At 33.1% G+C, this 16,524-nt stretch overlaps 1 protein-coding gene across 1 annotated transcript in view; it reads right to left on the reverse strand.

Annotated features, from left to right (window-relative positions):
• Positions 1–14,020: 14,020 nt before the first annotated feature.
• Positions 14,021–16,524, reverse strand: part of LOC107846175 (protein trichome birefringence-like 41) — a 9,289-nt gene continuing 6,785 nt past the window's right edge. Inside the window, exons 6-7 of the mRNA XM_047412958.1 lie at positions 15,613–15,671; positions 14,021–14,299 (exon numbers count right to left, since the gene is read on the reverse strand). Of these exons, the coding sequence (XP_047268914.1) occupies positions 14,021–14,299; positions 15,613–15,671 (338 nt within the window). The remainder of the gene's footprint in view (positions 14,300–15,612; positions 15,672–16,524) is intronic.

A 16,524-nucleotide genomic window follows, 5' to 3' on the forward strand; every position in this document is an offset into this window, starting at 1 on the left:
ACATGTTGATGCCACTAACACTCGTAATGATAAGTATGTTGATGCTCAAAAAAGAATAAATATGTTTGAAAACACCTCTTTTTGCCCTTATACAGGTCCCTCTCACCCCTCTTCATCCTCGTGTTTTCATTGTGAATGCGATGAGTGCAAGGACAGATAAGATAAACTCTTTGAAAAAGTAGAGGCTATCTCTAAAGCTATCGAGAAATTTAAATCCAAGAGGTGTGTCATACCATCCAAGAAAGTGAGAGAGCCACACACTCCTGCAACGTTGGTTAGGAGAAAAAAAGAGCAATTAGAGACGTACTCTCCTCTCAGAAATCAAAAGAAATTGTAATTCCTCCCTCTCCAAAAGTTGTTGAAGTTCAGGGGCAAGTCAAGAAGGTGGACATATATGCGGAACTTGGCGTCGAAGAGAAGAGGGATTTGCGACAGGCCAAGAATGCCAAGACAGGCACACCAGATTACCTAAGGCCTCCCTTTCCCCCCAAGACTTCCAGACTATGAATGATATGCATATGCCGTACGAGGACAAGGCAAGTTTACTTTTCCTAACCTTGCCCTTCTAATCTACCCCATGAAGAAGAAACTACGCAACAGATTTCATATCTGTTGCAACAGCTGGGTATACTGGTGCAACTGGTTGTGGTTTTATTGCAACTTATTATCCATCTATTGCATAAGTTGCGTTGGATTATTGATTCAGAGAACCCTATGCAACAGATGGACCATCTGTTGCATCTTTACAATTACTAACCTATTTAAAAATTGACTTTTTTAAAAATTGACTTCTTATCTCACAGCATGTTGACATAATTCTCTACCTCATGAGGAAAAGGCAATTAACGTACCGGGAAGCTTATGACACTGTCGATAGGATAATGGACCTCGACTTCTATAAGAAGCTCAAGGATAGGTACGATCAACTCAATGGAGAGGTGTCATCCCTTGGCATGGGACTTGATTTCCTAGTTCCTACGTTGGTATTAGATGAAGAAGAAACATTAAGATATGTTAGAGGGGACAGGCCAAATCCACACGGCAAAAGCTGGACCAAGGCAAAAAAGATTCTTGTAGTCATTAGCGTGAATGGCATACATTATCGGGCTGTTGAGATACTACTCGAGGAGGGAAAGATCAATGTTTATGTGCCAACGTACCTCTCGTCGATGATTTCGATCTTTTTCTCCTCGTGGAGCACTGATGGTGCTGTTGCCCATCATATTGAGGAAGAGTAAACTGATGAATCATTTGCCAAAGAAAGTGTTGATGAAGAAATCATGGGATTTTAAAGGTCGAAATAGGGAAATGATCCTTCCAAAAGATAATGCCGCTAAAGCGAGCGGCTCGCACGCTTTTGCACACATCAAATATTTGCTGACCGACACAGAAATGGCCGAGCCAATAAATTTTCTGTGCGACAATGCTGTGGCAAACCTGCAAGAGGTCTGGGCTTATGGGGTACTAACTAGACGGTTGAAGCCTGTGTATATAGAAGAGCATGTGAAATAGAAATTTTTAATTTCAAGTCACCCTTTACTTTATTACATGTACATGTAGTGGCAATAATTTTTTTTTATGAAAGTTGAGTTTTTTATAATTCAATATATTAGATTGTCAATCTGTTGCAACAGTGGGAAGACCTGTTTGAATAATCTAATAATCTAAGTCTAACCTGTTGCAACAGTGGAAAGACCTGTTCGATAATTTCTATGAATAACCTAATAATCTAAGTCTAATCTGTTGCAACAGTGGGAAGACCTATTTGATAATTTCCACAGATGACCTAAATTTTACAACATATGCCTAAATCTTTTTGATATTTTCCAACAGTTACGCTTGAATATCCATGTGCTCATCGACAACAAACCAGTAGTAAATACACACACCACCATGAAAATTTCAGCAATTAGGCTTCAATATTCATGTGCCCAACAACACCAAACCAGTAGCAATAACGGCAACAATATAGTATCTTCTTGCTCGATTTTGTTTCTCTTCAGAAGCCTTGACTTTGTTCAACAAACCCCAAATTATATGATTTGTTTGTGAAGGGTGTCGTTCTTCATACCAATCAAAGTAATCGCATTCATCCAATTTCTATAAAAAAGAGAACATAATTACAAAATAATTACAAGTCAATAATTAATCAATTAATTAAATAAAAAAAATATTACCTTTGAAATCTTACAAGTAAAAAACCTACGATCCGAATTTTGTTGAGTCCAAGAAGTCTTTAACAGAGCTTCATGACCGCACTTACAATATCGAAAATCTTTATCACAAAAAACAGTGGAAGATGCGCTTGACATTGTCAAGATCAGTTGAAAAAAATGAAAGTAATAATTTGAAGAATTTGGATAGATAAAAGAAGATGATGATGATGAAGAAGATTTGGCAATTTAGGGTTAAATTTTAGGAGAAAGATGAATATATAAGACAATGGGGGGAAATGACCGTTAGGGGCCAAGTGACGGCAAATCAGCGAAATGTGCTAGGACTGACACTAACACATTTGATGCCTGTTTTATTTTACGTGTTTAAAATGAACATGTCTACTTGATGCCTATTTTATTTTAGGTGTTTGAACTGAACACCATCGATGGGTTGCGCCTTTTTTATTTCAATTCACTTTAACCTTTTTACACATAGTGGTAATTTTTTATGTCCAACAAAAGTTGAATTTTTATAATGCAACAGATTCTCCATCGGTTGTAACAATTATCCTACCTGTTCTGACATATAGTTTATCTGTTGCAATAGGTTGGTCATCTGTTGCATTATCTCGATGTTTTTATCTAAAGTCCATCTGTTGCAACAGTGGAAAGACCTGTTTGATAAATTCCAATAGATAACCTACCTGTTGCAATATATGTATAAATCTATTCAATTATTCCAATAGATGTGTCGTCTGTTGCAACAGATAAAGTCCATCTATTGCAATATATGTCTAAATCTGTTCTTTTTTTCCCAATAGATGTGTCATCTATTGCATTATCTTGATGTTTTTATCTAAAGTTCATCTGTTGCAATAGTGGGAAGACCTGTTTGATAAATTCTAATAGATCACCTACCTGTTGCAACATATGTCTAAATCTGTTCAAATTTTCCAATAGATGTGTCATCTGTTGCAACGGGTACATTATCTGTTGTAATATTTGAATCTAGTATTCCTTTTCGATTAGTAAGTTCAAATCTAAGGAATAAATAAAATTCATATACAAAATAAAATAAATTAAAGCCTTCATAAATTAGCTGAAATAAGTCAACGGATAAATAAAATGTAAAAAAATTTGTTATGGGTACAGATCTCAACAAATACATCAACAACAATTTATGTATACTGCCAAGGATTGCTTTGAAAGGTTCAATCTATAAAGATCTACTCAGTATGGACAAGTTGTTCTTCATCCGGTGCTATGGAATTTGGCTTTGCTCGTCGTGGATCTTCATTGTCACTTGGATACGGTTTTTGCGCTTTCTGTTCTCCGTATTCCCATAAAAGAGTAGCATATTGTCAATGCTGTTCAGCAGTAGCTTCTTCTACATCCACGTGGAAAGCCAGAACTGGTTAATGCTAATCACGAAGATACAACAAAACGGAAAAGGATAACTCATCTCTTCTATCAAATCAAACAGGTCTTCCTCCCATTTTAAATTATTCCAAACATATTATATTTCTGTTGCAATAATGAATCAACTGTTGGGACAAATTTCTACAGGAGGAAGACCCTGTGTGATAATTTCCAACAAATGAACCATTCGTTACAACATATGAATCATCTGTTGTAGCAGATAGGTCGTCTGTTGGTACAAATAAAAGTTGTACGAAGAGTTGTTTGATTTGCTAAAACAAACGAGACATATGTTACACCAGATAAAGTATTTGGTGCAACAGGTTAGTCAACTCTTACAACAGATGTATATATCTGTTTGATAATTTTCAGCAGATGTGTCATCTGTTGAAACAAATATGTGTTTGTTTGTTTTGTCAGTTGAAAAAACATATAATATATTCACCTTCTTCAGATCGTGCTGCTCTCCTTTGGACATTGTACGTTGCTCAGTGCAACACGCAGACAGAGGAGTTGTAATTTTGCTTTTTTGGATGCCTGATAATACCCTAGAAATCACTCTCATTCTCTTCTTAGCCCTAATCTCTAATGAAGTGGGTGAAAATAAAATCCTCTTTGATGGAATGAGACCCCTGTTAGATGTTAATTCCTTTACAGAAGCAGTTAATGCATTAATAGCATTAATCACTACATCATGTTTCGCCCTGCAGTCTTGATATTTGCATGCAGAACATTCGCTGGGAGAGACAAAATCTGTATAACCAGTATGATCATACTCATAATGGTTTACTTTAAAACTGTAAGAGGAGCATCATTAGCACCAACAGCAGCACCACTACCACCATCAACAGCTCCATCAACAACAACAAGCCCACCCTCCAAAATTATTTTTCTTGTAATGGTTGTTGCTCCAAACAATTCTATTTTTATTCTGTCAATGACTTTAGGGTCTGATAAAGTTTGCACAGACCGTAAAGTAAGAAAAAATGGCATCTTCAACTCTCGATTGGTCGGAACTAGCGACGGATGCACATTCTAACATAAATCATTACATATATTAGAATGATGATTAGATCATTCAAAAAAACATTAATTAAAAGAAAAAATTAATTATAATTATACTTACTGCATCCTTCGGGGGGTTGAAGAGATCAAGCAATTTTACACTGTTATCAGTTTTGGACAACAACCATCTTAAGATTCTTGGACCGAAAAATCCTTTCTGGTAGTTCACTTGTTGTCTCAAATAAGGAATGGCTTCAAACGCCCAAGCCTATAAAATAACACTAATAAATCAAAATCATTATTGAGCAAAAAAAATGAATGATATCATAATAGAAGAAAGAAAAATTTACCATGAAAGCCCATGGGAAGTCATATAAGTTGACTGTCTTTGGCGCTAACGGAGTCAACAAATATTTGACAGTCATTTTGAAGCTTTCATACCCTCATGGATAGCTGTTAAATGCCTCAAGATCGTCGGAGAGCTTTATTAAACCGAGGCTTATATTGTTATTAGCATCTCTCGTCCAAAGAATATTATGTACAAACCAAACTAAGCACAATGACTTTTTGTGCTTCTTTGAAAGTCCTTTACCTTTTAATGTTTTTATCAAATTTTTATTTTTGAAGCTTGGACCAACAATGGACACCAGGTCATCACGATCACACGACTTGCCTTTGCCTTTTTTAGGTGTGCGGGGTACTTTTTTGGATTAGAATAGGTATAACGTGAGAAGGAGGATAACATTTTAGTCCAGTAACTATAGTAAACTCCTTCCAACCAAAAAAATAGGCATGCTACAGTAATTTATCCACACCTCATCCATCTTATATTTGTTTTCATACATAAATCTACGCTTGAGAAGTTCATATGCCATTTTTATTTGAAAACGAGCATTGTTGTCCTCCGGCAAGTCAAGATATTTTCCAAAGCAACTATCCCTGAAATAAGCATCCAATTTTTGTTCTCGATGGCGTCGAAAGATTTTTCCATGGCTGACTTAACCATAAAATCATCCGTTAAATCTGTGGCACCATCACACTGCATTCTCACAAGATAACAATCAATGCTGAAGGCTTTGACCAGCTCTTCGGTGAAAAGGCTATTAGCATCTGCATTATCTTTTTTAAAATATTCCTCCTCCCCGTGTTCATCATATTCTGCTCTCGATTGAGATAACGCTTGTAAAGCAAGCTCATAGAGTGATGGATGTAGCCTAGCTGCTTCACTTGTTCCTGTACTTGGACTTGATTCGATTTCTGTTCTTTTGGGAACTATATTATCTAAAATTAACAGGAACATAAAATAATATATTATTGTTGAATAATGCATCGTTAAAAAGGGATAACAGTAAAACGAACAAGCAAAACAACAAAATAATAGTTGCAACAGATCACTGATCTGTTGTACCAGGTAGTATATCTATTGTAGCATATAACCAAACTATTGCAACGGATGAGTAATCTGTTGAAACAATACAAAATATATCACTCATCTTTTAAGACGGATATATAGTGTGTTCAACAGATCACACAACTGTTGCGACATCATCTGTTACAATATATGAGTGATCTGTTGGAATAGTTAAATAATTTATAGCAACGACTGAGTAATCTGTTGCGATAATACAAAACATATCACTCATCTGTTGAGAAAGAAGAATGGTTTGTGCAACAGGTCAGACATCTGTTGCAACACATAAGTGATATGTTGGAACAGTTATCAACGGTCAATACTATTTAGATTTCTTCTAACATAGGGTCGTCTATCTCAACAGATGAATGATCAGTTGGAAAAATTAAGTCTTGAAATTTTCCTGTAGGAAGAGTTGGTAGGATTTTATCCAACAGGAGGTTCATCTATTGCATCAGACCATTAATCTGATGGTTCTTCTATTACAACAGATGGTTAATTAGTTGCATCAATTTTTTTATCTGAAGCTTAATCTATTGTAATATATGGTAAAGTTGTTGCATCAGATTATTAATCTGTTGCATCGGAATTGTAATCTGATGGTTTCTCTGGTGCATCAGATAGTTGATCTGTTGCATCATATCATAAATCTGTTGTATCAGATGGTTAATATGTTTCACCAGATGGGTAATCTATCAGAGGAAATAGTAGTACAATTTTGTTAAACAAAAAACAGCAATTTCACCATTTTTACCAAGAACAAGAACAGAACAAATCAATCCAAATTGTCCTTTTGTTTTTATAAACATAAACAATAAAAATCAAACTTTAAAAAAATGTAACAAACAACAAAATATCATAATTCACTTCGAAAAGAGAAGAGAAGAAATACCAAAAATTAGGGTTTTATTCAGATCGTATTTCAAATTAGTGCAACGAATATTGAAATTATTAACCAATACTATAAGAGAAGTTGTCTCAAGTTCCTCGTTTTCTTCAAAACTAAAAAGGCCATAAATTTTTACTTGTGAAAGAAGAAAAGGACCGATGAAGAATTTGAAGTTGTTATGGCCGGAGAGTAAGGTTGTCATGTCGATTGAAGTCGAAAAGGAACTCGAAGCCCAACTATTTATAGTCAGATGTTGAAGTCGCCGAGGATTGAAATGAGAAATTTATAGAACAGTTGGTTGGGAGAGAGTTGAGAGAAGCTGTCGAGAGAGGGATGAGAGACAGGTTGATTGAATTGAAGAGGGGAACTCGAAGCCCAACTATTTGTCGTCGGGGATTGAAGGAAGAAATTTTACAGAACTGTTGGTTAGGAGAGAGTTGAGAGAAGCTGTTGAGAGAGAGGAGAGAGTGGTTGATTTGGATTGAAGAGGGTGTGGGGGTTGGGTTGATTTGTATTTTTGAAAAGATTAGAAAGTTCTGAAAATATTAATCAAGTCCACAATTAACTTGATCAAGTTTCCTAATAATGTTTGACCCTATCTGTTGGTCAATGCCACCAATCCTTCATTCAAGACTTAAAAGACACCTATTCTTCAATTTTCTCGACTTAGTAAGGGAATATAGTGCGGGTTATTAATTGTAATTCACATGTGATGTAATATGTAATGACTAGATAACCCTTTATCTTTTTCAACACTTATTCTCAAGTCTCATGTATCATTTTTAATCTCAAATTTTCTACTTAATGTAGCAAATCTCAATCATATGATTAAAGATATAAACTTTTAAATGCATCAAATTTTATTGTTTATATGAGTAAGTTATACATAATTATCCTGTAAGACTTAACTTCATGAAAAATACTACCAAGTTGTTAATATGTTTTGTATATTCATGTTTTATAATTCATAATTTGAATTAATATCAATTTAACTTACTGTACATAATAAAAATATCTTAACATTGAGCCCGTGCTGACACGGGTCATGCTCCTCTAGTTTTTAGTAGGTATATGGAGTGAATCTAAAAAATAGACCCAAATTGGAGTGACTTTCAAATTTTAGCCCCAAATAAAAAAGTTTTCTTAAAATAGTCTTTACCTATTAACTAATATTTTTTCGGACAAAATTGCCCCTGATCAATGAAGTGAATTACTTAAATGATCCTCATAATAGATAATAACTCCATATTTATATTTTTCAAATTTTATTTTTTTCTCTTTTTAATTTTACTTTGATTTTTCTTTTTTCTTTTCTCTTTTTGTTTTTATTTTTCTCAACCCTTACTTTTTTTCCTTTTTTCCTCTCAACTTCTTTCTTTTTTATTTAATATTATTTTTATTTTTTATTTTTCTTTCCTTTTTTTTTTTTTCTTTTTAAATTTTTTTCGACCTTTATTTTTATTTAATTTTTTTATCAACCTTTATTTTTTTCCTATTTTCTCTCAACTTATACATTTTTTTTTATTTTTATTTTTTAAATATTTTTCTTCTTTTTTCGTAATTTTTATTACTTTTGTTCTTTTCTTCGATTTCTTTCATTCAAGTTATATCTCATGAGCAAGAGTTGACACTATCATATTATAAAGGCAAGACTTACGACTTTCGAACAATAAGCTACGTTTCATGGGCAAAAATTGACACTACTACATTGTAGAGGCAAGACTTATGACTTTCAAACAACAAGTTATGTTTCATGGGCAAGAGTTGACTCTACCACGTTATGTTTTCATTTATGAGATGTTCTACAACTATTGTCTTAGAGGCTAGACTTAGCTCAAGAACTTTTCAAAAATAAGTTATGTTTCATGGGCAAGAGTCGACACTACCACATTGTATTTTGATTTATGAGATGTTTTACAACTATTGTCTTAAAGGCAAGACTTAGCTTAGGGACTTTCAAATAATAATTTATGCCCCATGGGAAAGAGTTGACTCTACCACGTTTGTTTTCATTTATGAAATGTTCTATAACTATTGCCTTAGAGGCAAGACTTAGCTCAAGTACTTTCAAACAACAAATTATGCCCCACGGGAAAGAGTTGACTCTACCACGTTATATGTTCATTTATGAGATGTTCTAAAACTATTGTCTTAGAGGCAAGACTTAACTCAAGGACTTTCAAACAACAAATTAGGTCCCACGGGCAAGAGTTGACTCTACCACATTATGTTTTCATTTATAAGATATTCTACAACTCTTGCCTTAGAGGCAAGACTTGACTCAAGGACTTTCAAACTACAAATTATGCCCCATGGGCAAGAGTTAACTCTACCATATTATATTTTCATTTATGAGATGTTCTACAACTATTGCCTTGGAGACAAGACTTGGCTCAAGGACTTTCAAACAATAAATTATGCCCCACGGGCAAGAGTTGACTTTACCACATTATATTTTTATTTATGAGATGTCCTACAACTATTGCCTTAGAGGCAAGACTTAATTAGCTTAAGGACTTTCAAACTACAAATTATGCCCCACGGGCAAGAGTTGACTCTACCACGTTATGTTTTCATTTATGAGATGTTCTACAACTATTGCCTTAGAGGAAAGACTTAGCTCAAGGACTTTCAAACTACAAATTATGCTCCACGGGCAAGAGTTGACACTACCACTTTATGTTTTCATTTATGATATGTTCTACAACTCTTGCCTTAGAGGCAAGACTTAATTAGCTCAAAGACTTTCAAACTACAAATTATGCCCCATAGGCAAAAGTTGACTCTACCATGTTATGTTTTCATTTATGAGATGTTCTACAACTATTGCCTTAGAGGCAAGACTTAGCTCAAGGACTTTCAAACTACAAATTATGCCCCGCGGGCAAGAGTTGACACTACCACGTTATGTTTTCATTTATGAGATGTTCTACAACTCTTGCCTTAGAGGCAAAACTTAATTAGCTCAAAGACTTTCAAACTACAAATTATGCCTCATGGGCAAAAGTTGACTCTACCATGTTATGTTTTCATTTATGAGATGCTCTACAACTATTGCGTTAGAGGCAAGACTCGGCTCAAGGACTTTCAAAGCTCAAGGACTTTGAAACTATAAATTATGCCCCACGGGCAAGAGTTGACACTACTACGTTATGTTTTCATTTATGAGATGTTCTACAACTCTTACCTTAGAGGCAAGACTTAATTAGCTCAAAGACTTCCAAACTACAAATTATGCTCCATGGGCAAAAGTTAACTCTACCATGTTATGTTTTCATTTATAAGATGTTCTACAACTATTGCGTTAGAGGTAAGACTTAGCTCAAGGACTTTCAAACTACAAATTATGCCCCACGGGCAAAAGTTGACACTACCACGTTATGTCTTTCATTTATGAGATGATCTACAACTCTTGCCTTAGAGGCAAGACTTAGCTCAAAGACTTTCAAACTACAAATTATGCCCCACGGGTAAGAGTTAACACTACCACGTTATGTCTTTATTTATGGTATGTTCTACAACTCTTGCCTTAGAGGCAAGACTTAGCTCAAAACTTTTAAATAATAAATTATGCCTTACGGGCAAGAGTTGGCACTACTACATTATGCCTTTATTTATGAGATATTCTACAACTCTCTCCTTAGAGACACGACTTATCTCAAGAATTTTCAAAGAACTTCGTAACAACAATTCATGTCCTTAAATTTGCTTTGATAGCAAAAAAAAAAAAAGACGATACCTTTGCGGATTATCCAATTTTTTATTTATTAGCAAAATATAATAGAAGTTGAGAAAAAAGAAAAAAAAAACGATCAAACAAAATAGAGAAATAAAAAAAAGAAAAGAAAAAAAATAAAAGATCAAGGAAAAAAAGCGAAGAATTACAAAAATTGAGAAAAATAAAAATGAGAGGAAAAATAAAAATAAAGTTTGAGAAAAATGAGGAAAAAAAAGAGAACTGAAAAAAAAAAAGAAAAAAGCGATCAAACAAAATAGAGAAATAAAAAAAAAGAGTGAGAAAAAAAAGGCAACAAAAAAACGAAGATTAAGAAGAAAAAGAATAAAAAAATTGATAAAATAAAAAAATGAGAGGAAAAAATAAAAATAAAATTTGAGAAAACTGAGGAAAAAAAAGAGAACTGATAAAAACAAAAAATAAAAGAAAAATAAAGGTTAAAGACAAATGATTTTAACAAAAAATAGATAATGCTTGTGAAAAAAAAAAGAGAAAAAAATAAAGGTTGAGATAAATGAATTAAAACATGAAGATAAAATTAAAGAAAAAAAATAAAAAGTGAAAATAATAAAAATAAAATAATAAAATTAAAAAAGTGAAGGTAATTAAAAATAGAATAATAAAATTAAAGGAAAAAATAAAAAGTAAAAAATAATAAAAATAAAATTTGAGAGACAAATAAGTATGGAAAGTTAAAAAAATATATTTGAGTTGTAGAGGGACAAAATGGTACTTATACTATACTTAAAAACTAAGGAAGGTTATTTTTTAAAGACATTTCTTATTGGGGTCAAATATCTAAAGTCACCCATAATTGGGTGTCCAAAATGATACTAAATTAATTGATATTTTCATTATTCTAATGATTATTTTCAAACTAAAATTTGACTGATAATTAGTTAGGTCTTCCATCTTTGTTTCATTATTATAAAGGAAAAAAAAAAACATAAAACATATATAATATAAATTTCAATGAAATAAATAATTTCTTTTACTACCTTCCTATTTTTTTAATTTTAGTTTGGCAACTAACATAATGTATTAATCACGAAAGAGTTAATTGCAAAGCCTAAGATATAAAAAGTGAAATAATAAAAGATAGAACAATAAATTTAAAGGAAAAAAATAAAAACTGCAAAAAAGGTAGAATAATAAAAGTAAAGGAAAAATAAAAAAGTAAAAATAATAAAAAAATAAAATTTGAGAGATAAATGAGTATGGAAAGTCTAAAAATATATTTGAGGTGTAGAGGGGCAAAATGGTACTTTTAGTATATTAAAAAGTAAGGAAGACTATTCAGATTCTTATTTGGGATCAAATATTTAAAACCACTCATATTTGAGTTTATGACATGCAATTTCATGAGTTTATCCTCCCTTTAGTAAATTTTGTTTTTTTAATAAAAAGCATCCACTCTCAATAGAGTTGGATGAAAAATTAAAAAATAATTGAAAAAAATTCTCCCTTGTTGTCCCGGAAATTATATGTACATAATTTACATGTAACAAAAGAATATAAGGCTTAGACATGCAGACTCTAATTAAGAGCATCGACCATATTCTTCTCGCGATGCTACGCAATCTTCGACAGATCTTTCAACTGTGACGCTCTCTAAACGTTCTCCTTCATCTTCTCACTCGCGTAGGTTTCCCTTGGTTCCTTTACAATCGGATGTCTGTCAATCATTGTCATTCCTCTCTGTAATATGCAGTTTCATTTTCGATGCCTAGGTACAATTCGTTTCACCAGCAAAGAGTATATATATTTTCTCCATAAATTGTTAAACATGTAAAAGGCAGTAACACAAACTAATTGCTGCAACTTTCAAAATCAGAATTAGAAAGGAGAATAACATAATCGAAATCAAAGCGAAAAAGGGCTCATAAATGCACAGAAAAAAGGGAGTAACTAAGGAGAACCACATTATATTGTGAACACAATAACCTGAAAGAAAGATCTTTCTTTGCTAACAGCCAAGGAAAAAAAATCTAGTAAATCTAATCCAAATGACCGAGGTTCACTCCTGAGTTCCGAGAGATTCCTTAGCGCGGGTGTTGGCCACCATGTTTATGTAATTGGTAATACTTGTAACCAGCAAGGACTTGGTCCATGTACTTCTTTCCTCAACGACCGAGGGCGGATACAACTTTCATCGTCAAGTGTTCGTAGATGGTACACGACAACACTATAATCAATCACCCAGGCGAACACATGTAAGATCCTCATTGTTTGGGTGAAAAGCTAGTACATAAAACGCATTTATGAGTTGACAACGTAAATGTGATTGGAGTGAGAGTTCATGGACTATAGAGAGCACCAATGTCCATTTTCCCATTGTGTGATCCTCATACACGTATATGCGAGTACGAGGGAGAGAAGATGGTAGTGCAGTTACCAGAGAGAGGATTAGACGACCGCGACACACTTCCAATTTAGAAGAAAGGTTGTAATGATATGATTGTTGATCACGAGCCTAAAATGGTAAATCAATAATGTGTAGAATTTGAACAGGATCATTAGTGAAAGGATCAAATGCGAGAACAAATTTCAATGGAGGGCTACTATATAACATTCGTCCAAAAGTAATAAGTGATGTCTTGATATCATTATTGAAACTACAGTAATGTAGGAGTTCAAAGTAGGCGGATATCATTATTGAAACTATAGTAATGTATGAGTTCAAAGTAGGCGGAGATGTAACAACCAATCAGGTCCATCTTCCTTGCTGGGATGAAAAAATCTCGACAAAAATAAGGCTAGAATGATTTTCACCAGTAAAATAATATCGTAACACAGATACTCATTGTACTCAATCAAGAAAGCAATACATCCACCAATACCTCCTCCTAAAGAAGGAGGAGGAGGGGGAAGAATAATTCATTGCCTGGTCAGATTATTACATATGGAGTAATTTCTTCCCTCGTCAGAGCATAAAATTAAGTCACCACAAAATGCTTCTAAACATAATTTATCGGTTCGATTCAGGAGAAAACTCCAGTCCACAAGGCTGTGTTTCCGCTTAGGACATTCAACTTATTCTACAGTATCATTGTTTTCCTTACCAAGTAATAACACAAGAATAAATAGGTTCAAAATAGAGGACATTTTATCCTTATCACGATGGTGAAGGGTGGGGGTAGTCACGAAGTAATCAGAGGATATTAGAGAAAACCAATGTTTGCAAGTGAATTTGCATCGAATTGCTACTTTGCTACTTGCTAGTCTTATGAGGATTTCATTAAGGAGTTCGTCTGGCAGATTGTCGAGCAAACTCTTGTTGCTGTGATTTTCTACTCTTTGAATATGCCATGAATAATAATTACTAAAAGTAGTACTGATACAAAATCTTTCAATCGAAAGAAGTGATAAAACTTTTATTCATAAAGCCGTTGATCAAAAATTGGTCACTCGCTTGAGGCGGTAGTGTACCAAAAACTCAAATTGGTCTTGTTGTCAGAAGTGTAAATTGGCATAACTGGTTGCCTGAGAAATTGATTGGAGTTCCATCGCGGCATACAACAGCAACTTGCCAAAGCTTCTGCCCTCCAAATTAGCTGAAATTTTATGGGAGGTGCGCCTTGAGGAGGACAACAAACCTCAGGTGGTGCCCTGTCGTGAATCTCACGAGAAGTTGGCCAAATTTGACTGCGAAGCTCTAGCAGTTTGGCGGAAAATTGCTGCCTCTATCGTCCAAATTTTTGGCAGGGTTGGATTGGAAATACATTCATGAAAATTCTTTGAATTGTAATGTGTAATTATTGTATGAATAGCGTATATGGATGTATATATATCTCTAATACATAGTTATACATCACATATATATATATATATATATATATATATATATATATATATATATATATTTATACAACATTTATATAATATTGATACATTATTACATATATATTACATAATACATACAATATATACTAGAGTAAGACTTGTTCCCGGACTTTGAAGGGCGTATAAGCGGAGTGCCGCCAGAACCCATGTATGTTGGGAAAAGTTGTACTGCTATGATTTTACTGTTTTAAGAGTGGCAAAGTCAAGTCATTCCTAACGGGTTGAGAAGTCTTTGTTTCGTGGCAAACTGTCCTATAGAGATGTGAAGCCCCAGTCATAAGAAAGTTATTGTGATTATGATCTTGCAAAGTTTCTCATTACTCGTGCCTATGTGTTTTTCCGTATCTTGTCACCCCTCATATTGGTATCAAAGCCATTATATTCTCTTTGGAACAAGTGTTTGCATAAGATCTATTTTCGTTGTTATTACCGCCAACTTTATTGATACATTACATATACATGCAGCGATTTTTTCGGTTGTTGGTACATTTTGCTCTACTTTATGTAAAAAAAAATATGTTTATATTTATTACAAATTAATTACTTTATATAATAAGTATCTATGAAAGTAGGTCAACTAATTTGAAACGGAAAGTGTATTTATTTTAGGTTCCAGAAATAAAAATAGAGGAGAGTCTAATACTTCCGCCCTTCCTAAATACTCCCTTCGTCATCTTTACTTATCTACTTTTTTATTGACACAAGAATTAAGAAGAAATAAATTATAGGGTATATTTACCATATTACCCTTCGATTATAATAAATTTAATGCTTTGAAAAATACATTAATAATGGATCATATTTAATGCTAAGGGTAAGATAAAAAAATTATTCATTAATTTTATCAACTGAACAAAGATTATTGGACAACACAAAATAAAAAAGTGGACCAATAAAGACTGCGGTGGGAGTAAGTGGTTGTTTTAGTTTAGATATACACATCTTTAAAATACTATTCATTCCTAGAAAACAAAAGTATTTTTATTAATTGATAAATACTTTGAAAAGAATTTAACTCTTTAATAATTTCTTAGTTACATAAAAAAATTTTTGTTAAAAGGACGATAAAATTGAAAGAACGTCATTAATATCATCTTGATTATCACTTATTTAAAATTGAAGAGAGTAAAATAATTTTAAAAAAATTACTTACCTCAAAAATTACAGTAACACTTTGGTTGGTTGATTTGGTGTAGTAGTTCACTCCAGGCACTGAAACATACAGCAAACATAAGAATGAATCATAATTATATAGACTTAGTGAATCCCCAATAAACATTATCTGCTTCCCCTTGTATTTCCTAAAAAATGCTCTACCATCAAACCTGCAAAATATTTTTAAAAAAAAAACACGAAAATTATAATTTTCATTTTTCACAAGTCTAAGAACCAAAATTATTCGACTCAAAACTTATGCAACATTATGATTTTCTAACTATGCATTATGACTTCTTAATGATATATTTTATGTACCATCTATCGTGATATATTTGGAGAAAACCAAACTCATCAACAAAAAAAATTGCAAAATAGAGAAAAATTAAATCAGAATAGTTTAACCAAGCAAATCAGATGAGAGCCGGCAACACCCTTCGCCCAAATTTTATTGTGTATGATACATCAAATATTACTTCTTATACTTAAATTCGAACCAATTTAGTGAAATAATCCTGATTCTGCCAATTATTGTTAAAAAACACGAAATTTCAAGGGAAGACGTTTTTGACAGTCTTTTCATTAAGAAAACTTCATATCTGATGATGTTTTGAATAAATGTTCATTTGAAAATTCACGTTTTCTTAATAATCTATGCAGGAAGCGAGAAAATACGTAGCTTGGTAAATCGCAACCAGAAAGTTGCCATTTATATTTAAGATATTGACGATCAGGCCGTTTGGTACAATTAAATGTCGATCGAATGAACGGACAAGTAGTTGTGTTATATAAAGGCTCAATAACATCATGGTCAATCGCCCAACTCCCTTCAAACAAATTGCAATTACTTGTAACTACATTTTCTTGTTCTTGTTTTGATACTATTATTCTTGTTGTATTATTCCTTTCA

This window comes from Capsicum annuum, chromosome 1, assembly GCF_002878395.1.
Source record: "Capsicum annuum cultivar UCD-10X-F1 chromosome 1, UCD10Xv1.1, whole genome shotgun sequence".
Classification (NCBI taxonomy): domain Eukaryota; kingdom Viridiplantae; phylum Streptophyta; class Magnoliopsida; order Solanales; family Solanaceae; genus Capsicum; species Capsicum annuum.